Source organism: Prunus avium, chromosome 5 (genome assembly GCF_965620075.1).
Source record: "Prunus avium chromosome 5, drPruAviu1.hap1.1, whole genome shotgun sequence".
NCBI classification, from domain to species: Eukaryota; Viridiplantae; Streptophyta; class Magnoliopsida; order Rosales; family Rosaceae; genus Prunus; species Prunus avium.
Window position 1 is genome coordinate 22,813,240 of NC_142288.1, and position 24,430 is coordinate 22,837,669.

At 36.6% G+C, this 24,430-nt stretch overlaps 3 protein-coding genes across 4 annotated transcripts; 1 reads left to right on the forward strand and 2 right to left on the reverse strand.

Moving 5' to 3' along the window:
* Positions 1-4,907: 4,907 nt before the first annotated feature.
* On the reverse strand, positions 4,908-8,966 carry LOC110748303 (Nucleotide-sugar transporter family protein). The gene is made up of 8 exons (XM_088252849.1): positions 8,695-8,966; positions 7,339-7,422; positions 6,946-7,160; positions 6,739-6,817; positions 6,395-6,564; positions 5,828-6,014; positions 5,495-5,572; positions 4,908-5,390 (listed from the first exon to the last, which is right to left on the reverse strand). Exons 1-8 carry the CDS (start codon positions 8,743-8,745, stop codon positions 5,247-5,249), a joined length of 1,008 nt encoding a protein of 335 aa, XP_088108975.1. The 5' UTR covers positions 8,746-8,966; the 3' UTR covers positions 4,908-5,246.
* Positions 8,967-11,245: 2,279 nt separating this feature from the next.
* LOC110760626 (uncharacterized) lies at positions 11,246-14,886 on the forward strand. 2 transcript variants are annotated; one of them, XM_021962925.2, is made up of 4 exons: positions 11,246-11,694; positions 11,799-11,923; positions 12,117-14,180; positions 14,316-14,886. In XM_021962925.2, exons 3-4 carry the CDS (start codon positions 12,215-12,217, stop codon positions 14,567-14,569), a joined length of 2,220 nt encoding a protein of 739 aa, XP_021818617.2. In that variant the 5' UTR covers positions 11,246-11,694; positions 11,799-11,923; positions 12,117-12,214; the 3' UTR covers positions 14,570-14,886. The 2 variants fall into 2 exon arrangements, with proteins under 2 accessions (XP_021818617.2, XP_021818618.2); XM_021962926.2 differs by having other exon boundaries at positions 11,246-11,923.
* Positions 14,887-15,096: 210 nt separating this feature from the next.
* Positions 15,097-22,834, reverse strand: SPA2 (SPA1-related 2). The gene is made up of 8 exons (XM_088253171.1): positions 22,454-22,834; positions 20,351-21,948; positions 20,096-20,253; positions 18,442-19,279; positions 17,999-18,145; positions 16,691-17,014; positions 16,452-16,511; positions 15,097-16,240 (listed from the first exon to the last, which is right to left on the reverse strand). Exons 2-8 carry the CDS (start codon positions 21,863-21,865, stop codon positions 16,049-16,051), a joined length of 3,234 nt encoding a protein of 1,077 aa, XP_088109297.1. The 5' UTR covers positions 21,866-21,948; positions 22,454-22,834; the 3' UTR covers positions 15,097-16,048.
* Between the last annotated feature and the right edge of the window lie 1,596 nt (positions 22,835-24,430).

A 24,430-nucleotide genomic window follows, 5' to 3' on the forward strand; every position in this document is an offset into this window, starting at 1 on the left:
AAGCCACCTGGGCTGTAGTCCAGGTTAGCCTATGGTTGGGTCCGTCCCTGTCGTGGACGTTATTTATAGTTATGTGTGTGTTTGGATTCAGAATTCATTTTCTAAAAGTGCATTCAGCTAAGACTGTATCTACCTAATGAGTTTGGGAGGTGATACAAAAGTTGTAGACCTTGAAGCTTTTGGTCATGGATAATAGAAAGTATAAAGATTAATCTAGCAAATAATTATTCGACAACAATAGTTTGTGAAACCTTTTCATTGTAAAAGATGCAATGGTTCCAATTTCATTCCTAAAAGTAGAGTCTGCTCAAACTACCAGCAAATGCTAACCAATGCATTCTTTTGCTTTAAAACTCCTTGGTGATGTTAAGAGAGAAAAAGGGCCATGGAAAATGACTGTGCTGTAAACTGTTTCTTTACAAACTGCATCACATTTGTAAATTTGTTTATTTACAAGTAGTTTCGGATTCATGAGATTTTTTGTAGAGATGATCTTTGAGGGAATATCTAAAAATTAGACGGTTCGAATCATTAAAAAACAATGTGTGATGGCCTTCAAGTATTTGAGGGATTCCTCAATTGAAGCTCACTATATAAAGCTTTAAAAAAACTGCATTTTAATCTGACCTAGTGGCTGATCTGTATTGCTGGATATAATGGAAGTCAATTTGACTTCAAAAACCCTAAAAGGCAATCTCTCCGTCAAATTAAACTCTTGGCCTTTACCAAGTTGGCCCTCTATCTCTATGCTCTATCTCTATCTCTATGTTGCTTAATGATAAGTATACCAAAATTAGTTTTTTTTTTATTTTTGATGAATTAATATAATTGTGAACCTGTCATAGTTATGCATCATCTGGTGGATAAACATCTAATTAATCTCTCATCCATCCAACCATAAATGAAGCTCAACGGCAACTAAAATTACAACACATCCATGTCATCCATCTGCCTTCATTTCAAACATGATATTTCAATCAATCATGCATGTTATTGCACTGCATTGCAAGCCAAAACCAGCCTCTTGTTTCTTGCAGCTCATATTACTTCTGCCATCTCTTTCTCAAATTCAATCACTGCAACTTGAACCGAACATAAGCGCGCGCTAGAATGGTCTATATCATCCTCTATCGTTGTCGCCGCTAGGAAACTAAAATGATTAAGGCAAGAACCATTAATAAAATTGGGATTAATAAGTTATAAGAAAGTCATGCAGAACTCCTTAGAATAATTATTAGGCCCTACTGCTCAACATTCATCATCGAAGAGATAGATTTCGTGCTAATTAGGCAGCAGGCTAGGAACATTCTAGTACCAATGAAACGATATAAAAGGCTATTATTGATCTAATATTGCAGAGGAAGATGGCTGCACCTGCATCAATAAAGACAAATTTTATCTCCTGTTTTGTAATTTGTGTCAGAATGTGTGTGCCGTGGATGAGAGGTAATGTGTTGTTTTCATATTTATTGAAAAAACCTACTACGAAGAAACTATAAAACCCAAATATACACTCTACCGCACTGGCGGACCTAGAATTTTTTTAGCGGAGGTGCAATATTGACTAAGTATGAAAATGGTTTTTCAGAATAATCATTTTCTCAAGATAATTTTTGGCGGCTTTTATTCCTTACACATCAAATAAGAAAACTTGATTTTATAGGATTTTAGTATGAAGTATATATTGACTTAATGAGCCATCATTTTTAGCCTAAATCGTATTTTGCACTAAAACCGATTTTTCATATTTTGATTTGGTGGGAATTTGATTTTCTAGTATTTTTATTTGAATCCAAATGGGGGGTACTTCCTTATTTACATTGTAAACTTAAGTAAATGGAGTAATATAAAAATAAATGAAAGCAAAAGGACAAAGACATTTATTTAAATGTTGAAATTGGAAATAAGGTAATCTGTACACTAGTTGAGCAGATGGGCAATTTGAAGCACCTACAATGGTTTTTCCGGCGAGGGGAGGTGCAGCTGCACCTCCTTGCGCCTTAATAGGTCCGCCACTGACTCTACCTACCTGTGATGGCATCTTTTATCATATTTTTGGGTAAATACCATGAGGTGTCCCCACACCCGAAGGTTGTGAATTAATCCCCGCTCGAGGTTCGGCTTGCCTTTGGCCACAAAGTGCTTCCAACGGGTTTCGAACTCTTGCCATTAAGGCACTAGGTAGCTCGCCAGCTGGAGGTGGCAGTTTGCCAACCGCACCACACCTTGTGGTTATCCTTTATCAGATTTTTAATTTCTCCTTCTTTATATATCATATATATATATATAGATATATAAAGCAACCCATTATCCCAAGGTTTTTTTTTTCAACAAGTTCTATCCATTTTTTTTTTAGTACAAATTTATATCCATTTTAAATGTAATGTAAGCGTGGATGAAACTGATGTTAATAGCCATTAAAGAGGGTCAACTTATATCATGTGGACTAAAACTGTAATTTTTTCATAAGACAGAAAAATCAATCAAACTTGCCACTATTGAATTCAGGTGACAGAAATAAACATTGCCTTATTAATCATTTATACACACCCGTGTGTGTCGTCGTTTACGCCTTATCTCAACAATTTTTTTTTGGGAGGTGTGATTGAATTTATGACATTTTCCAACGAAGTAGTGAGAAACACCATGTTGGTAAGACCATTTCAACTTAAGCATAAACAACTGCTTCATCTAAGACAGGGAACTTGTGTGTGAGTTGAACTTGAAGGCATGAAATACTGAAGTTGTTATAGTCTGATCAAGTAATTGCAGCAAACATAACATATTTAAGTTGCAAACCTTATTTGATTACATTAAATACAAAAGGACAGATTAATATATTACAGAAAACACATACAGTACTTAAGGATACTGCTCAAAATTAACCCCCAAGATGATCAAATATATATACTAGTCATGAGTAATATTATATAGGATATGATACAAAGCTATTATACTATTGTTTCTCATTCATACTGGGAAGGCCAAAGGAAGGCCCCCATGGCAAACTTCCTCTTTTGGTTGACATCTCCAATGACTGGCAGGCCGTACTGTTTCAGAAGGCAGTCCAGTTTCCACTCCGGCATGGTCTCGTAGTCGCGCTTCTGGTACCTCGGGTAGTGCAGAGGCATCTGGAACTGACAGGTGGTGTTGTTCTTACTGGTTTGTTCATGCCCTCCGAGACGGGGCATAGCGAAGGCATGGTTGCTAAGGCCAGTTCCAGTACTCATCTTCTCACTGATTTTAAATCTACTTATAGCAAAACTAAGAACTCATGCAAAGTTGCTAGCTTGCTATTTAGTGTTGCAAAGTTGGCCTTTTATAGGCATCCTAGAGAGCAAGAGAGAGAGAGAGAGAGAGAGAGCAAGATTATTCGAGTATGTGCTTGAAGACAAGAAAGAGTGAGAGAACATCTAATGACTTGAAAGTGAAACATTTTGTGGATGGTGATGGCTCTTTTACCAGGGCAAGCTTAAGGGTTTTGAGAGTCACAATTCAAATCCTCAAGTTACATACTTACAGCGAAACTTATCTATCTCCAAATAAATGCACAAAGATAGAATGATTAGGATTCTATAATTGAGTTCCAACTGAAGCATCCACCACTCATTTTTCTAGATCTTTCAAACATTCAATGCAATGTGTGGAAATAATGTCCAACTTGGTACTTCAATTTTCCTGCGTACTGTGTACATACCCAGTTTGCCGTTCACTGCCGTAAGGGAGGTGTTAACTCCATTCACTCTTGGCACAATGTTGTAGGAAAGGTCTTGAGCTCCAAGTTGTAGGGTTGTAAGAAAAGTCTTAACGTTTACATTAGTATTGTTGGCAAAACATAGACCATAGATTTTTTACTTGGCCAAACAATATAATGATGTGATTTTTTCAATTGATACGAAGAATGAGAAATTCGAACTTAAAAGACTTATTCTAATAAAGAAGAGAGAACTACTACTATTAAACTATAACGATGTGGTTGATCAAGTAGGGTTCCTCAGTTTATCCTAGGAAATTTCGGTAAAAAGGGTTAAGTATGTAAATGTCAATTTGGTCTAGCCGCATTTAGTCTCTGTCGTACAGGAAAGTTCAAACCTCATGGACGAGAGTGTTTATTTAGACGGAAAAAGATCCAAGTTTTTTCACTCTCAGTTTCAGAACTCTCACTGCGTCATGACTCAACAGGGCAAGGTGGCCTTTGCATTGCCTATGGCTGCTCGCTTTCCTAACCCCACCAGTGTGCAGATATAAACTGGCCCACAGTTTCAGAACTCTCACTGCGTCATGAATCGACAGGGCAAGGTGGCCAGGTGGCCTTTGCATTGCCTATGGCTGCTCGCTTTCCTAACCCCACCAGTGTGCCGATATAAACTGGCCCACAGTTTCAGAACTCTCACTGCGTCATGAATCAACAGGGCAAGGTGGCCTATGCATTGCCTATGGCTGCTCGCTTTCCTAACCCCACCAGTGTGCACATATAAACTGGTCCACAGTTTCAGATACCACCCCAAACTCACATAACGTTGGCAGTAGTCTTAACCAAGTAACGCGGATTTTCTATCATATCCGTCCAACTTGGACCAGATTAGGTATCCAGAGCTTTCTACAACTCTAGAAGCAGAAAGCAGTCTCGAGAAATCTGAATCTGATAGGGAAACATTTCTTCCAGTCACAATTCATACTGACAAGTAACTTTCAAAACTAAGCCTGCTTAAAAGATAATAAAAACTACACCAATCTGGTATTTCAAATCTATACGGCAGTGTATGCTGAATTGCGAATACAGAATACAAGCGCATGTATACTATGCACACTAATATATGCATCTATAATGTGGTGGATCTTAGTCCCATTACCAATAGCAATTGCCTTAATCAGGATAAGAACCTCATTAAAATGAAGAATTTGAATGCTAAAAGAAAAAAAAATCATGATATTGTCTCAAGAAGTCACTAGTACATATAGACCTTGAACAGGCATAGCCAGCACATACATTAAAGACTAACTTATGCCCCTAACCAAACCAGTCAATCTGTTCAAGTAAATAATTGAATCAGCCTCTGTCCACCTTCAAGACAGTAATCCCAGCTAGGCTTAATTGTTCTCTTTCGCAATCCAGGCACATAAAGGACATGTTTGATTCAAGCTATAGAACAGCATGCTATTGTATCAACCAACTGTACTACATTCCAGTTTGTGCAATTAGATGCAACTTCCAAAAGTATTTGTTTACTCGAAGAAGAGAAGCATCATGAATCTGATTTTTGTTCAACAGAAACTTCTTTCAGACTCTCAGTGGTTGCTTTTACAGGTAATGGTAAGTCTATCAGCATGCTCGGAGGGGCAAAATACATGTGTAGTGACATCATACAGATAATAATACCCAAGAAAAGCTGCAACGACAGAAGGAAAGAGAATGAAGTTTATTAATAATCTAATATATGATCTCCACACACAGAGAGAGAGAGAGAGAGACCACAAGTGCATGGAAACATACCTGCAATGTGGGCTTGAAAGTGAAAAGGTACACAGATAAAACCATTGTCAGCAGCATTGCCATTGAGGTGGAATACACCTGCAAGAAGCAAAAAAATGAACAGAGGAAGTTAAAAGGACCAAAAACAAAGTCAGGCCTGCAGTCAGTAGTACTGGATTTGAAAGCAAAGAATGAACACGGGTAAAAGGAATGACTAAATTGATGCTAAACCCTATATTTCACCTGACCACACAGATCGCTTACCACTAAAATGAAATTTTGAAAAAAATGATAATTACAATAATACCTATTACAAGAGAACCATGTATATAAGTCCGAAGTTCAAATAATTACCTTCACAATATTGTCAGCATACTTCATCAACCATGAAACAAGTAAGCCAGTAGATCCAAGATTTAACACTACCAACCAAGTTGTAAGATTATATCCATTGAAAAGGCGTTGCCACCAAGGTCCATTCTCAAATCCACCCCTGAAATCATCGAAGAGAAGCCGTGCTATGTTGAAAATCACACCAAACCTGTAAAGGATTGCCATTACACCAACATAGTGGGATTGTTAGAAAACAGACAGTTAATCGTGCTAGGACAGTAAATAAAACTCATACAAACATCTCAAACAATGAAAATTTTATCTGCTGAACTATCACAAGACAAGACACTGTAATGAATTAAAAAATTATGCCACATTTTCTATATCCTAAAAAGAGCATAAATAGGACTACATTCTTAGTTGTACTATATAAAAAAAATTAAGAAAAGATATATAACCTAATAAAATCAAATTGAAAAATGCCTTGATGAGCTTTGAAACAGTAACCAGTCATACTGTAAAAGTAGTAAATAGCATGTTGACGTTAGTCATAGAAAGCAAGGCATGGTGTGGGGAAAAGATACCTACGTATACAATTGTACATTCTGCCAGTACAAGCTATCATTGTTCTTCTTCATCAGAAACTCTGTGTAAACACCTGCTAATGCTGACATACAAGCGGATAGGATACCCAGCATATATCCTTGGATTGGTGCTGAGAACATAGAATCACACGACGCTTCTCCACAACCTTTAACCTATAAGATTAAAAGTAAATCAATAAATAAATGATTGTTTGTTCTAATACACGATATTTTATCAATAACTTGAGCATATTAAAATTGCATCATTCAAGAAATTTCTGAATCAGAACTTTTTTGTCAGCCAATAGAAAGCAAGAACATATGTTATGCATACTGATTTATTATCACCTGGCTTGTGGTTGTTCCAACAGCTAATAAAACAATTGCTATCCATTGCAGATTAGACAGCTTTCTTCTCAGGAATAGCCTGAGGCATCACATAAAACATATCAACCGACCAATTAATAATGAAGATATAACTGGACATAGTAAAATTCCACATAGATTTTTTTTCTTCAGATTTTGTGTCACCGATAAAACTAATAAAGTAAGCACCTGAACAATATGCCAGTAGTAACAATCTTCAGATTACCCATTATCTGATATGTGGAAGTATCCACATAAACAAGAGTGGCAAACTGAACATTGTTATGAATTAGATATATGATTGAAGGAATAGGATATAAGCGCACACTCTTCCAATCTGTCGTCATTCGTACAGAAGGTGATATCCGACACTCTCTCCAAAGAAGTAAACTGGATACTGCTAGCTGTAATTTAAAGAACACAACAATGAATATTAGTACAACTTAAAAGGGATCAAATATTTGAGGAAAGAAAATAAGTCATTATATAGTGGAAAACGATCTCTAATTTGATGGCTAAAAGAGGAAAATCATTGTGACTTTAGAAGTGATGCAATTAATGAAGATGGGTAAAGTGAAGTACCTTGAATACTTCAGCAAGAAACGGAACAGTTGCATAGTCATACTTATATTTTCCATTGCTTTGAGAAAGGGTTGTCAAGATTCCCTGACATAGATAAAATTATGACCGAATGAATATTCATTCTGGGAGACTGAAGAATAGATCATTCTTTGGAACTGACTTTATAAACCAATACTGTCAATCTCTGCCAACACAACATAAATAAATAAAAGTTTGGATCCACAGTTCTCTCACTCCATGTATTTCACAGACATGAAAAGCTAAGAAAAAATTGTGAAATACGTCTAGAAAAGTTTATGTTGACAGTGCTCATTGTTATGATACCAAAAGGCAATGAAACCCACTTCCAGAAAATAACTATGTTTACAAGTTTTCACTCATCATGGGAAGTGGAAAAATCATTATCATTGTGTATCAAAAGCTGAGTAAATTTTTTTCTCTAGCAACACACATAAATCCATGCTAAAACTGCCATACTGAAAAATGATCATTCCTCAAGCTGTAACTAACCAATTCAATTTTGAAAAGAAACAAGCTAATAATTTTGTACAAGAGAAATTTCACTCTCTTGCAGATAAATGTTAGTTTGTTGCCTCAATGTGTTCTATAGCAGTCTGCCAGCTTAGACACCACGAATTGATCCAGAACCAGCAGTTATATCACAAACCCTTTACACAGTTTCATAAAACATTAAAATTATGAATTTTTGAGGTCCATCTGATTCCTTTACCCATGAATTCTACGAAACCGCAGACAAGTACATCAATTTGATACAACTTACAAGTATCAAGTTTACATGTTTTTACTCTAAATTATTTAAATGATCAAATACTTGGAATTTGAGAAGAGCACAACATCTCCTTTCATATAGTTTTGTCCTTTAAAAAGGCTCACGAAATGTAGCGCATAGTGGTACTTTTCACAGCTCAAGTATTAGCCATAGTTGGATGATATAGTTCCATCACCAGCTCTTTCAATCAACAAAAACATGCAAAGCTACAAAGTAATAACAGTTCAAAGCCTCTTTCTACCATTTTCAGTTAGAATCAATGTGCCATTGTCACACTGGCACTCTTAACCACACATATTACATAATTAGAAAGGTAAATATAAAACAAAATTTAAACTAAAACTGAAAAAGAAAAGAACTTTGGGCAGAATTAAAATAAAAGCTTTGACTAAATTGATTTGGGCTCAACTGGAGCAAAAATTTCCCAAATTTTGAAAATGGGTTCAAAATCCAAACACTGTAGAAGTGAGACTCATAGTTAAAGAGCAAAGAGAGATCCAGAAGACCGTGAAACGCAAAGTAGCAACAAAACGACCAGCAATTGTAGATTATTGAGGTTCACAGACCTGAGAGCTGGTGAGGACGGTGAGCAGCGCGGCAACAAAGTACCACTGCATCGTCTTCTTCTAAGTGACCAGTGGTTGCGCGCATAAAGTGTCTATCTTGGGCCTTAGCTAAAGAACTTACATACTGAATCGGGCATTGTATTTGTGGAGGAGCTTTTTGCCCTTTTTTTATCAGTTGGCTTTCTTCTGAGTGCGAATATTTAATCTTCGTTTGCTTATGAAAAAGACACCATATTTTGGGAAATGGAGATGGGAGATTAGAGATGGGAAAAAGACACCATAATTCAGTTGGTTCTTTTTCTTTTTCTAATTGTTTTATTTATTTATTTTTGTTTAATCTTTTTAGCTTTCACTGCTGTTTTAGGATTTGATCCAATTTAATACATGGGCTTTGGTCAAGTCAGGCTCGGCTTCTACCCCAAATACTGATACAAGGCTTGATGATCTTTTCAGACCAAAAATATATAAAGGCTGGATGATCTTCTCTCACCTTCTCCCCTAAAAGCTTGACTTGACTATATAGGTCCAAATAGGTAGATTTTATACGCATGAAAGGATGAATAGACTAGTCGATATGGTATTTGATAGGGTGTTGATAATGTGATGGTGACCTTTTACGATTAAATACTTTTTTGTTCATTGGATTTTACATGAAAATTCAATTTGATCATTGAGTAAAAAATTTAGCCAAATTGGTCATTATGTTTTCCAATGTTTGCAATTTATAGACATTCTGTTATCTTCAATTAAGTGAAGTTTTTATTTTTATTTTTTTAGGAAAGCACCTTCAGTCTTCTTCCTCTAACTCAACAAGTTAGGGTATATTATGCTATTGGGGTCTAACAAATTGGGGGAAATATTGGGAAGAAGATAACGACATGTTTATAAATTGTAAACTTTAGTGTTGGAGTAGGATTTCTTTTCAATAAGAAATGCCTCCACAGGTCCTTGACTAAAATCCGCATGTTTCCTCAATTGGAAAGGACTCCAGATCGCTTCTCCAAAAATGCACGATGTAAATAAGGGGAGTACCTGCAAAAGATACTCTAACGCTCAAGTCAGTGTTTGTGCAACGATCTCTTAGTGCTCGATTGAATTTATCGTACCTTTGGTTGAGGCTTCGTTGGGCTTTTATAGCACTCCAAGGCTCCACCCCCTAGGTTTGCACGTCCCGTCCTCTATTCCATAATCGTGGGGAGTTTGATCGGGTTACGCCTTCCTTGCTCCGCACTTCTTTAGTGTGAGGGAGGTCTAACTAACCCACGTTTTTCACTTGCTTGTAATCATGATATATTAGTTGGGCCTTGTTACATAGGATATGATCTTTGTTCCCCACATTTAGGAAACATGGTGACTATTTTGACTAAAAAATTTCTCAATGACCAAATTGAATTTTTGTGAAAAACTCATTGACCGAAAAAATATTTATAGCTTGTGAGTGAAGGCAAGGTTGGCTTTCACTCGTTAATCTTTGCAATTGACCCGCTGGGAAGGCAACAATGTGAGAAGGCTACAGCCCACAGCCCACAAATAGAAAGCTGTAATGACCATAATTGATAATCAAGTTTGAAAACTATCTAAAAAAATGATGTTTGAAAACAACTGAAATAATAGTAAGAACATGTCAATTTCGGTGGCGAGAGAATTGTCTTTCCACAGCTCCTCAGACCGTCAGACGTGTGCTTTCATTGACCTGTTTCATCAACCAGCAACAATTAGTTGTCAACATGGCATACCCACATTGGCTTACTGGATGCTCCGAAGCTACCATGTATGTATGATAATTATTTTCCGCCTTAATTTATGGCCACTAAACTAAGCATTTGTGGACCGTCGGATCACGTCAAACTCAAACACTTAAAAATTTATAACGTGCCGCGCACGCCAACACAACACCATTGCATTGCCCCTTGCCATATCCAAAGTAATTTGGCATAAATAATTCATCTAAAGAAATATTTGACATAAATTTAATCAATTTTCATTAAAAATAAATTTAATAAATGTGGAATTGACGAAGATGACATGTTGAAGATAACTTTTGAACATGCGGAAGATTCATGATGTTGAAGGAGGGAGCATGGATGGAAAAACATTATAATTCCTCTTGAACCATAATGGATGTCTGTTTCATAGATGTTCGTTTCTTATTAAAAACATACTATTGATATTGTATCGATAACATGTTGATATTATTGTAAACTAAAACGAGCATTCTCATATACTATCAATACATTATCCTACATTAGGCTTCTAAATCGTATATAAGGATTATCACGTACGGTCCAATATTCATCACCATTTTGACCTAGCTTAATGAGAACTAATTTTGACCTGATTAATTGTATAAAGCACAGCTTTTGACTGTAAATAATAATAAAATAAAATAAAATATGCCTCCTACTTGACGACGTCGTATCACTCTCGCGCGAAAACAAACGATTACAGTTGCAGAGACAAACAGCCGAAACAGAAAATTTATGTTTTTTTTTATTTTTTTGACAGAGAAAAACAAGTAATAACAACGTTGTTTTTCGTTTTCTCTACGGAAGACGAAAATCGCGGGAACAAATATAAATAGGGTCCAAAGAAAACGGACCTGTTCAAGTTCAACACCCACGCCTCAACAACGCCTCACTATCTCTTCCAAAACCTGAAAATTTGTTTTTTATTTTTTTATTTTCTTCAAACAAATTTGTTTAAAATTTTTTTTATAAAAAAAAACTGCTCTCTTGTTCTTGTTCTTGGGTCTCAGGGTGCAATATTCATTTCAGTTTTTCCCAAATTAATATTCGTTACAGAACGTGACAAACTGCCGCCTCGGAAAATCCGTTTTTTTTTTCTTTTTTCTTTCTAACTTAGTTTTCATTTCTTGTTTGGTTTTTAATGAGAAAACCGCCTGATCAGGCGGTTCAGATAGATTCATTGACCACCTTCTTCGTCTGGTTTTTGGAGGAACGACTTTGAATCTGGACCAGAACCAGAACCTGAACCAGACCGGTCTGTTTTCTTTGTTCTGCTCTGGTTTTTCTCTTCTTAGGGTTTAAATATTTTCAGTTTTTGTTAATTAATTTCTCTTTCTTTGGGGTACCCATTGGAAATAGGGGGTGTTGCTTGATGATGATGATCAGATTTTTGGGTTGGGGACAGAGTTGAATGTGAATTGGTGTTTGCTTGGATGCTAGCTAGCTCATTTGGATTCTGCAGAAAGTTCGAATTTTTACTCCAGGTACATAATATTTTATGATCTCTTCATTTATTTTACCCCTATTCTCACAATATTTAGAATCCTCATATGAAACTAGTTTGGCATGCATATGGGTCTTGATGCATGGTTGGAAAGTTGTAATCTTGATGAGTAAATGTAACCCTTTTTTTTTTTTTTTTTGGTGTGCTTATTTTGTTCTGTTTTTCTGGCACAGCATCTTGAGTTGTTGAGCATTTGATTGGACTTGTTTGCTGAATTTATATATCTGGTTAGCTACTGTGTTGAGAAATTTTTCGGTTTTCTGGGGCCGGAATGGAACAATTCCGGCATATTGGAGAGGTTGTGGGAAGTATGAAGGCTCTGTTGATGGTACAAGATGAGACTCTGATCAATCAATGTCAGTGCTCATTGTTGCATGATGTATTCAGTATGGCCTTTGACACAATTGGAGAGGAGATCAGGCTAAACCTAAAGCTCGAAGAGAAAAAGACCAAATGGAAAGCTCTTGAGAAGCCGTTGAGGGAGCTTCACAGAGTTTTCAAAGAAGGGGAGCTCTACATTAGGCACTGCATGGATGCCAGTAACTGGTGGAGCAAAACAATCCTCCTCCATCAGAACAAGGACTGTGTAGAATTTCATGTTCATAACTTGTTCTGCTACTACGCGGCTGTGATTGAGGCAGTTGAGAACGCTGGAGAGATTGCGGGACTCGATCAGGATGTGATGCGCAAGAAGAGGATTTTGCTCACAAGGAAGTATGATAGGGAGTGGAATGACCCCAAGCTTTTCCAATGGAGATTTGGGAAGCAGTATTTGGTCCCAAAGGCCATCTGCAAAAGGTTGGAGAGTGCTTGGAGGGAAGATAGATGGCGGCTCATTGAAACGCTCAAGGAGAACAAAATTTCAGGATCCCTTGGTTCGACAAGGAATGAGCAGCAGCTTGGGGACTTGCTGCTGAAGAAGCTACATGGGTCAGATTTCAGTGGGAAGCTGTTTCCAAGCTCAATCTTATTAGCATCCAAGGACTACCAAATTAGGCGGCGGTTAGGAGGGGGAAGCCAGTACAAGGAAATCCAGTGGTTGGGGAAAAACTTTGCCTTGAGACACTTCTTCGGGAATCTTGAACCATTGAACTCGGAGATTTCAACTCTCCTCTCACTTTCCCACCCCCATGTACTGCAGTACCTTTGTGGGTTTTATGATGAGGAGAAGAAGGAGTGCTTTCTTGTTATGGAGTTGATGAACAAGGATCTGCGCTGCTACATGAAGGAAAACTGTGGTGCGAGAAGGCAGGTTTTGTTTTCGATCCCAGTGGTGGTTGATATCATGCTTCAGATTGCAAGAGGCATGGAATATCTCCACTCTAGGAAGATCTACCACGGAGAGTTGAACCCTTGTAACGTCTTTCTCAAGTCAAGGAGCTGCACAGAAGGTTATTTTCAAGTAAAAGTCTCAGGTTTTGGTTTATCAGCCATACACAAACCTACTTCACGATACTCACATCAGCAAAATGAGATCAACCCTTTGATTTGGTGTGCCCCAGAAGTCCTGGCTGAGCAAGAACAACAAGGAAATAACTGTCGTACCAAATACACAGAGAAAGCAGACGTATACAGCTTTGCGATGCTTTGCTTTGAGCTCTTGACTGGGAAGGTTCCTTTTGAAGATTCACATCTCCAAGGGGACAAGATGAGTCACACTATAAGAGCAGGAGGGAGGCCTCTGTTCCCTTTCCCTTCACCGAAGTACCTTGTCAACTTAACCAAGAGATGCTGGCACACTGACCCATCTCAACGCCTGACTTTCTCATCCATCTGTCGAATTCTACGCTACATAAAGAACTTTCTTACCTTGAACCCTGACGACGATCAGCCTATACTGCAATCCCCTCCTATGGATTATTGTGAGATAGAGACGTGGTTCCTGAAGAATAGTTCAGCAGCAGGGTATGCTGATTTGTCCTCAATATCACAACTTCCATTTCAAATGTTTTCTTATAGACTTTGGGAGAAGGAGAAGACTAGCCCCGGCCTCATCAGGGTTAAGAGTCTGGATTCTGTAAGTGATACAACTTCGATGTGCAGGCAAGAAGCCCCAAATTGCAGAAATTACAGTATGTCCGTCGTCGAAGATCCATTTGTACCATTAAGTGATACGAGGTCTGTTTGCTCTGATTTGAGGTCTGTTTTTGATTTGAGGTCAGTTTGTTCTGAGGCTCCGACCAAGAAAACTCTCACTGCAAAGAAACGCCCCGAAGTGAGAGCTAGAAAAGGCTTAGGTCAGCTAATAATTTCACCTAAACTCTTTTCTGCATTGATGAGAAACATTGATCATCATATTACTTTAAGCGCTTCTGTGCTTTCTAAATTACCATTCGAATCTTGACTAGAAAAATGCTGATCTGGTTATGCAGGGACATCAAGATCACCAGCAACACCAAGATTTTCGACACCAAGACTTTCGTCACCAAGGTTTCCTCCACCAAAACTTCCATTACCAAAAATTCCACCACCAAAAGTTTTGACGCCATTAAAACCATGTCGTCGCAGCAGCACGAAGATGAACAATGGGAGCAGTCCACTACCGAGTCCTATGAGCACAAAGAGTACTACGAGTCAAGGCAGACACAGACCGTGTGGTCATGTCTCAGACTCAGAGATACATTAGCCTTTTGCTCACAAAACCAAAAGAGTTGCTGGCATTAAATAGAATAGCAAACAGTAAAAGGTTCCACAAATTATTCAACTAAGTATAGATCTGTTTTTGTTACCCTTAAACAAAAATGCTAGTTTGGTTTTAAGACATAGAAACAGTGAATTTTCATTGTCTGCTTCATGAGTAAATTTCAAGTTCGTATATTATAGGTCCATAGGTTTGAAGAAAGTATAGAGTTTTGCTTATTTTTTTCTTTTCATGTAATGTTCTCGCATGGCCTGTATATACTTTCATGACCCCTGTACTTCTATTTGATTTTCTTTTCTTTCTTTTTTTTAAGAAAAAAAAGGAGATTCTTTTAATTTTACCGGGCAAGTATAAATATAGCACACAGTTATTATCAGACAGTGCTATGTCCAGAAGAATATGCATAATATGCAGAAATAAGGTGATTTCTAATTCAAACTACAACAGAGCATATCAAGAGGCAATATTTTTTGCCAATGAATAATTAAATCTTAAATATAATCCATGCCCTCTTATCAAAATTTAAACTGCAAGATATCATAGATTTTGCGCAATCGTAAATGAGATACAATTCAATTTTGTGGTCTCCCAAAAAAAGGATGTTCATATAAAACCTAATCTCCTAAAGTTTACAACATGAGGCCCTATGTACTACACTATATATACTGAAAACCACTCAAGAGGGATCATCCTCGTTGAAAGTGTTACAAAGGCTTCTTAGTTGTTTTCTCACCAAACACTTTGGTCATATATTATATGCCAGTCCTTCATTTAAGAATAGGACTTGAAATGAATAAAGCTATAAAGAACATACATTCTAACCAAATTAGTTGACCGCTAATGTGATCCGAAAATGATCTATGTAACATCATTCCTGCTTAAACTGAAACTGTTGAGGAATAAATGCTTAGCTTAGGGATGGAGCTCAGCCTTCTACTCCACAGTTTAATCACTTATGCTTGACACTGCTGTTCCAAGAATCTATTTTCATCTGCAAACCGCTCACCCGGATTTCACATTGGTCATGGTTATCACAATTTAAAATTTTCGACGCCGAGTATCAGAAAGAAATCCTCAAGTCTCCTTTATTTATTGCAATACGACACTGTTAAAAGTTGGTCAGTTCTTGTGCCGGTATCACAAACTTCTGATTTGAAGATTCAAAATATTTTCACAACCAGATGGATGTCCTTCAGAGAATATATTTTGGGGCTGAAATGTTCACTGTGTGAAGTCAAGTTCGGCCCCTCTATCAAATGTTGATGGCAAGAATCCGAGAAACCCTTAGAATCTAAGATTCAAAGTCTTTCCATGAAAACTTACTTCCGGGAGTTTTGCCATATGAACTTACAGTTTCAGCTTTATAATAGGCCCCCCAGAAGAAACTCTGGGAATAACAGGCCATCAAGAAGGTTTCAAAAGGATAATGACTTCTTGATTGATGTCAAGGGGGTTACCTTTTCCTTAAACAATCTGCAACACTTTTATACACCCACTTGAATTGGCAGCAACAACCATGTCTGATTTCCCTCTCCAGCAGACACTTGAAACAAATTGTCCATTATCATCATCAGTCTCAGTTCCAGAAATACGATCAATTGAGCCAAACTTGTGTGAAGTGATTGGCATAGGCAGAGATCTATAGTAAGCATAAACCTGGAAAAGGATATGAGATATCAACTCAAAAAGCTAAGGAAGCTAATTATATTTTGATTAAACTGCAAATCCCACATAATTACTGTCTAGAAAGTCAGTACTTCCTTTTTACCTTTTTTTTGTTAAAAACTTCATTTTAATTCAATTAGAAGTCCATTCATTTTTCATTTTATAAATAATGAACCACATAGCATGGAAATTAAATGTATACCTCATTTGTTTCTGAACCACAAGTTATGTAACCATCTGAAACGGACAAACCCACAAAGTTCTGAAGGAGTAAGCATCGAAAGTGTGAACCAACCGAGAAAAAGACCCAAAAACAAAAAAACTTGGTTAGATACTTACGATGTGGTTATAGCAAGTATTAGCTAGATCTCAAAATCAAGACAGAAATAGAAATAGATTCTACTAAACAGAACCAATAAAAGAATTAGTGGGGTGGCCAACCTTCTCATTGGTATGCCCCCCAAGGGTTAAGCTGCAAGCATTTGTGGATGGACCACTTATACTGCTTTTGTTAAGATCCCATAGCTTTAATGTGTTGTCAGTGGATGCAGAAACAAGGGTCTCAGAGTCCAAAAATTTCACAAAGCTTACAGCTTTCTCATGGCCAGCCAGTACACACCACGGAATCTTAGTATTCCGAAGATCATAGCAATAGGTTCTGAAGTCTGCAGATCCAAAGGCCAGTAAATGAGTTGAATGGGCAGAGAACTGCACACAGCATACATTCGCATTTGCAATGTTCTTGATGGTTCCTAAACATTTTTTCTGAAAAGAAAACAAAAAAAGGGATTTCAGAAGAATCTCGCAATATCTTAAGCAGTAATCAGTGCTAGGATGAAGAAGAGACAAAATGAAAGAAAGTTATGTCAGGCATCATTTGGCCACAATTTCTTTACAAGGATTGTGTTTTGAGCATCAAAAACCCCATCAGCATTCAGGGATTGATGCAGATCATATTGAGACACTTTATTATGGTTTATTTATGTCAATTTAACATTTCATATTTTATTTTAATTTTGGAATTTTTATATTATGCAGGGCTTGCTTAATTTTGATTGGGATTTCTTTAACTATTAGGGCTTGTTTTCCCCTTTCTAGGGTTTTCATATTATATTAGCTTTATTCCCTCCCTTATTGGGTTTGCGCTGTCTATCATAAAAATAAGCTCTTACTGTTATTGGCAATCACAGTAACAAAATAAAGCTAAGAAGGAAACCTGATAGTAAAGAAAAACAAACCTTAGTAGTTCCCAATTAAAATTTAAGCAAGCCCTACATATTAAAATTCCAAAATGAACACAAAATGTGAAATCCCAAATTGACATAAATCCATTATAAAAAAAATCCTTAGCATCTGCATTAGGGACCATCACAAGGACACCCAACTAATAGTTCAAACAGCAACATTTGTACATCAGTAGCAAACATAAGTTTCATTTAAATAAGAATCATAAAAAAACCAAACAAGAGTTTCTCGGAATGGTAAATTTAACGCCTAACTAACAGAAAAATGACAGACAGCATCTTACTTTGATGTTAATCTTCTAAAGAACTCGAATCATTCATGAATTACAAAGGCATTGAGACAGTAAAACTAACAGACAACAAAGAACAATTCATTCTTCAACTAAAATTCTCGTATCATGAAGCATTTATCTTGATATATTATTATGCACAATAAATACATATATGATATATATATAAGAGAGAGAGAGAGAGAGAGAGAGAGAGAGAGAGAGAGAGAGCATGCCTCATTAATGCTCCATAGTTTCACAGAACCATCATCACTTCCACTGGCTAATTTTGTTGGATATACTTGAGAAAAGTCTACAGACCAAGCCCTCCGTTCATGCTCATTGTATTGAGCAAATTCTTGACCAGTGCTGGCATCCCATAACTGGATTTCCATATAAGAAAATTATGTCATGTGCAATGCAAGAAATCATTAAAGAATCAGAGCAAGCAATAGTCAGGGGCAAGACAACATATTAGGGAAAAATGAGAAAAGCATGAATGCATGATAAAAAATAAAATAAATAATCATACAGCCTAAACAGTCATACATCTCTGTTGGACTATTTCTGTGAAACATATCAAAAGGATGAACTTGCAGAGGCTGTCAGGTCAATATTCTGACAGAAGTAGTTTTTTCCAGCAAAATAGACAACTCTGTGTAGCACAAGATATACATACCTTGACTACACCATCATAATCAGTTGAAGCCAGATAGTTTTTGATATAGTTGTTCCAGCAAACACAGCTGATCTTTGATTTGTTTGACATCTCAATCGCCGGATAATGAATATCAACAGAATCATTGAAGAAAGCATTAAACTCAAAAATCTTAATTTTCTTTGAGATCCCGGCAGCAGCAAAATAGTCTTCATCCCGATCAAAACTCAAAGAGCAAATTACATTTGAGGAACTGTTGAAATCTCCATTTCTTAGTATGCCACGTACTTCAAACTTACTGTACCGAGCATACCTGCACAAACCATCGAAGATGGCTCCCAGTCGATCAGTGGCAGTCTCCTTTTCTTCATCCTTCGTTGCCACACACCAATTCTTGCGATTTCTTAGTAAATCTTTATCTGTGCGTATTGTAGAATCAGTCTTAGGATACTGAATTCTTGATCTCATCGAGAAGTAAGCACTCTCAAGCTGATCGATATTCCTCATCAACCTCGACACATTTGAACTAGGAACAGAAGATATTGGAGAAAGCCCCTCTGACCTTGAATCTTCTTCAAGAACCAATGTATTTTTCCTTCCATTCAGGGATTCATTGTACAAGCAATGATCAATCAAGGGTTTTCTTGAACAGTGCCTCCTCTCAACTTCTTCAACATCAGCTTCTAGGAACCGAATGGTTTCCATCAACTTGGTGGCAGCCTTCTGCTTCTTTTCTTTCATTGATGTAAGGAAATGCAATAATAACTCCAATTCTGCATCCTCTTGGTCCACAGAAGATGACGATTCTTCTACACAAACCTCCTGTAGCCCATTAACTACTTCAGATTGTAGAATTTCCCTGTCATCACCAATGATCATAAACTCAGAAGTCAGAATGGTATAATAAGTACAAATTGAGGTTAGAATTCTGATTTTTTTTTTTTTTGGGTGGGAGAAAAGCAATTGCATAATTTAGAACACTTCCATCAAATATTCAACCAAGGAGCCATAGTGCACTCCAGTAGGGTATTGAGAGAGTGAATAATAAAACATCAAACTCTAATCACTTATATATCCACAACAAGCCTGGAGGATCGTTGCCCAAAAAAAAAAACCTGGAGGATCATGAGGTTCGCACACAAAGCTTCAACCCCTTCATGCATGACTATTATTTCTTTTTAAAAAGGAATAAAATTCAATTTCCAAGATTCACAAGTCTCCATCAACCTATGAGAAATTTCCTAAAAGAACCATGAACCAAGGTAAATTTCAATTGCCATTCAAAGTACTACTAAATAAGTACTTATAACAGTAGCCCTAGAACAGGATATGGGCTTAAGATTTTTGGATTCAGGTTTCACATCATATAAAAGGTCATCCCATTTTCTTCAACTGCACATTTCAATTGCATTTTGTGCTTCTAGATATTTATTGTTTATGCATATATATAACACCTATTTGGAAGATCCTTGACACTATAACTTACAGTTCTATCAACTGATATATACAAGATTTTTTTATGGCATAAATATTCAGAATATAATTCCTTTCCAATATTACATCCTTCAATATTATTTACCAGAAAATACACACCTTCACAGTCATGGATACAAAATCGATGTAGTTTATGTGAATAAAAATGTTATAAAATAACATGACAAGGGTTCAGCACTACCTTGTTGTTGGGCGTGATGATGGATCTGGATGAAGTAGCCAAAGACAAAATCCAGCCTCCTTAGCATTTTCTGACAGAAAATTTGGGGGAAGAATTCTATGGCGCAGGTTGGACATTGCCGCAGCAAGGGCGCTATTTGAGTCAAATTGAGCAAGTAACTGAAACGAAAACCCAAATTAATCCATTAGACTTTTCATTCAATTTGGTGAAGCAATATCATGTGTCAATGCAGCAACAAAATTATTCAATTTGCACCTCGAAAAGAAGAACACCCAGATTATAGATATTTGACAAAGCTGTGCAGCTCCCCTCACTGAGTTCCTCCGGACTAATATACCACTTCTCTTCCAAATGATCACTTATTGAAGTCAACTGTTGAGCTGCATTACGCATATGAGGACTGCTGGACTTGGTACGTGTCCCATGCTTTGTACCTGGGTTACATTCATCAAATGCATCACTTCTGTTCTGCAGACCAGTGTTGTTGATGCAGCTGGTATTCATAGTTTCACGTTTGACGTAGGAAGTGGTAGGGAACTGAGGCCATTGCAATCTTGTGTTCTGACTGATCTTTTGCTTCTTTGCAGATAAACCAACAGATGAAAACTCCTGCTCGACTAGCTTTTTTCTAATTGAACTAATTTCTGAATGAGAAATATCTTCATCCATTTTACTCGCTGACATCTCCTTTTGGACAGGTAAGCCGACATACTTGACCTGATTTGAAGGCAACAACTGGAAGAAAAAAGGACGCAATCCATGCAAAGCAACTCCTTGAGAATGGAAGTGATCCACCAGATCCACTATCTGTCTAAATATATTCATGCATTCAACTTTATTTGCTTTAGGACGTCCAGTTTTCAGCCATTCTCTCAAACTGATACCATCATGATCAGAGCCACAAGGCCTGGGCCCAACATTCTCACCATTGGAAGAAGACATAAAAATATTGGCATCCAGACTCAGTATTGGATCAGAAGCTGCCATAGAACCACCACCCAAAGAAGATGACATAGAACCATCAACCACATTTGCTCTATTCAGGTTTCTAGGTTCAACATGACGGCTCGCATTGTATGGACCTTTGCAAATGACACCCTTACCCTTCAATGTATTTTTAACAAAAAACTCAGAAAAGCCTGATTTAGATAGGATTTTTGTCCGGATACCTGCATAAGTATTGCCTAAAACCCCTCTATTTCCAGTATTTGTCAATTCTTCCACAACTTCATAGTGATTGTCACTAAATGCCTTCTGAGTCAAAAACTCAGGGAAAGATGTGGACCTCCCATTCTCCAAGCCATTGGGCATTACCTGCCCATTATCCCTGAATGCAGTATTGACCCGCGAACTCCCACTTCCTGATCCACTTGCTAGCTGATATAAATGTTGCCACGAGTTCTGCCTAGCTTGCATCTTTCCTTGATTGTTTGATGTATCAAGAATGGCTAAGTTTGGATTATTGCAATTTCTCACAGTTAACTCTTCCACCGTGAAACCAACATCTTCCATAAAGCCTAGACTATTATATTGGTGTTCTAATCCATTCACATGGCGCATATTCCTATCTACACTATGACTGTCAAACATCTCCAAAAACTCTTGACGTGAGCTTGGGGAATAATTGTCCTCACCTGGTATACGCATCTCTTGGCATTCTAATGTGTTGTTGTTTTCGGGTTTCAGTGAAAACTCATTTTCTTTCCTTTGGAGCTGTGCACCCTCTGGTGGATCTGATGAGGTCACTTCCTCAGCCACTAGATCATCCATGCTGCCTATACTGATTTCATTCAACCAACTCTAGACGACGCTCTATAAAGGAATTTGTTCAGTGAGGAACCACGTGCAAGTACCTACATCCAGAAACACTAGTAAGACTATAAGATTATCAGAGCCATAAAATTATAAACTATAAATCTAAATAAGCTGCAGTCATTCTGAAGTGAAATTCAAGCAGCAATTCATCAACCTTGAAACATCTTCTGAATAAGAAACCAGATTAAAATGCTACTTAATTACAGACACTAATAAATGAATCATCTACCAAAACATTTATAAATTGAATTGTTTAAAAACACAATAAATAAAAAACAATTTGCTAATATTACAGGACCTTTGATAACTGATAAGTACTATCCCTAGTGATGTCCAGTTCATCTGCTAAGAATATGCAACAAAAGTAGCCCAACAAGTAATAACAAATAATTGGACTAATAAGCTTTCACTTCCTAGAATACCAGCAGACTAAAACCAGCAACAACATTTCTTTTCCTTCATTTTCTCGGCATCCAAGCAGAACCTAAAATCAAAACTGAAAAAAAAAAGAGCTAACAATCCTCCAATTAATGCATAGCTGACCTGAAGTGGCTCCGAAAAAGCAGTTTCCACACCAGACGGCGAAACCCGGAGGGTTCAATTCTCTGACGCAATAAGTCTCAGAGGCAGTCAAAACTGGAAGAATCGTCAAGCTCAAAAACCCTAAGAGAAGCCAAAGCTGAAGAATAAAGTGAAAAGAGAGACGAGGTGTTGGTATCTTTTTGCCAGAAAATGGAAACCAAATATCTTTAACCTCCCTTCTCTATTTTCGGATAATTTTCTCGCTCTCTGTATTTTCCTTTTTTCTTCGAAAATTCAGTGAGGAAATTTTATTCTGTTAATTTCTTGGACCCTCGAAAATGAAAATTCGGCTATATTTTTTTTTCTTTTTCTGTTTGGTGATTTTCTGAATTGGAACGCGGAAAAGGAACAGCTAGCAATATCCAGCAGATTTATTTATTTATTTTTTATGATAATTATTCTTTTTTATTAAAAGTAACGGCACAGAACGGTTCCGATATCTGAAGCAACAACGAATCCAGCCGCATGTTTGGCCCACGGTATATGTGAGTAGTTAAAAAGAAAAAGAAATATATATACGTTTTAAAAAATTATGATTCTTTTTGCTTAATAATGTAATTCTTTCATTGATGTTTTTAGCTTTCGTGAATTTCATGGATCTCAACGGATGTGAATATAGCAAAAGGCTTTTATACTTTCACATAACACAAATTTATTATTATTTTAAATAGAGATGATTAGATAGGCGGCCTTTAAATATGGGCGCGTTCGTTCGAACATTTAAATCTTAAACGTGTCCTCCAGTGAACCGATACAATAGTCAAATGAAAAGAATAAGACTAAACCGATGTGTAATTATGTTTCTACACTTATTAGTCATGTGTAATTATTGAACATGTGTTAAATTTCAAGATTCTTTTTGTGTATTTATTATTTTTTTTCCAATATTCTTTGCATCATACAGTTTTTTATTTTGTTGGAGATTCTCTCAAATCAATAATATAAGATAAATGGATGGATGCATACTAAGGGTAAAAATTATATATTTGCTATTGTAATTTATTGCACATGTTTCGATTGGAAATATTGGAATTGGAATTGAAATTGTCATTTTTGGACAAACAAACCATAATTTCAATAAATCAGTCAAGTAAAGTATGAGGGTTGTTTCACTTTAACACTAAATGGTTTCGTGTTAAATTATTAATTCGCGTTAATTAATAAATCTGACCAACACATGTTTTCAACGTGTTAGAATAAATCTGACCTAAAATTTTGGTAGAATTAATATCAGCCAAAAAAAAATAATTTCATAGAAAAACATGAGTTGGCTCAATTAAAGATGTTTTTGTTAAGGATTGATTAAGGATCAAGAAGCTCAGTAGTCAGATAACTCACTGTCATATCTAATGGATAGCGGAGATTAGAACTTCTTAACTAATTCTTAATAAAAATTATTTCTAAAGAAACTCCCTAAAAACATAATAATTTTATTTGTAAAAGGAGAACCGAAAAACTTTTAGAACTTCCAGTAGAAAGAGATTTCGCTAACAAAAAAGGTTTCAATGCTGCCCGATATCCCTTTCTTTTTCAAATACTTTTACGAATCCGTTTTTTTTTTTTAGTAGAGGTGCCTTTTTTTGGAAGTGCCATTAAAAAATTATAATAGGTTCTTCGGGTGGATGTGAAGGTAATATGGGGATAAGGCCTGTTTAAAGTTGAATAAAAAGAAATTAAAATTGGCCAATAATGATCACAAATTAGCCCAAAATTAAGGTAGACAGTATCATTTTCGTTTGATCATTTCAATCAAATCAGATTCCTAACAATAAGACGGTCCACGTTGATAAATAATTGAACCAACTAAAGCTAACTTATAGACTTTGTCATTATCAAAAGCAATAAAAACTCTTATATTTAAAAATAAATAAAAATAAAAATAAAAACACATAGAATTTTGTCATTTTAAAGGGGGCGGGGGAGCGGTCAATTTATGTT

Excerpts from the sequence above, each read along its gene's own strand:
- LOC110748303 (XM_088252849.1), bottom strand. The coding sequence starts at position 8,745 with ATGCAGTGGTACTTTGTTGCCGCGCTGCTCACCGTCCTCACCAGCTCT. Across the intron at positions 7,161-7,338 it reads TTCTTGCTGAAGTATTCAAG|CTAGCAGTATCCAGTTTACT; the intron begins GTACTTCACTTT and ends TTTAAATTACAG. Across the intron at positions 6,015-6,394 it reads CAGAATGTACAATTGTATAC|GTTTGGTGTGATTTTCAACA; the intron begins GTAGGTATCTTT and ends AATCCTTTACAG.
- SPA2 (XM_088253171.1), bottom strand. The coding sequence starts at position 21,865 with ATGGATGATCTAGTGGCTGAGGAAGTGACCTCATCAGATCCACCAGAG. Across the intron at positions 20,254-20,350 it reads TGGGTGTTCTTCTTTTCGAG|TTACTTGCTCAATTTGACTC; the intron begins GTGCAAATTGAA and ends TTTTCGTTTCAG. Across the intron at positions 18,146-18,441 it reads ATTATGATGGTGTAGTCAAG|TTATGGGATGCCAGCACTGG; the intron begins GTATGTATATCT and ends ATGGAAATCCAG.
- LOC110760626 (XM_021962926.2), top strand. The coding sequence starts at position 12,215 with ATGGAACAATTCCGGCATATTGGAGAGGTTGTGGGAAGTATGAAGGCT. Across the intron at positions 14,181-14,315 it reads GAGAGCTAGAAAAGGCTTAG|GGACATCAAGATCACCAGCA; the intron begins GTCAGCTAATAA and ends CTGGTTATGCAG.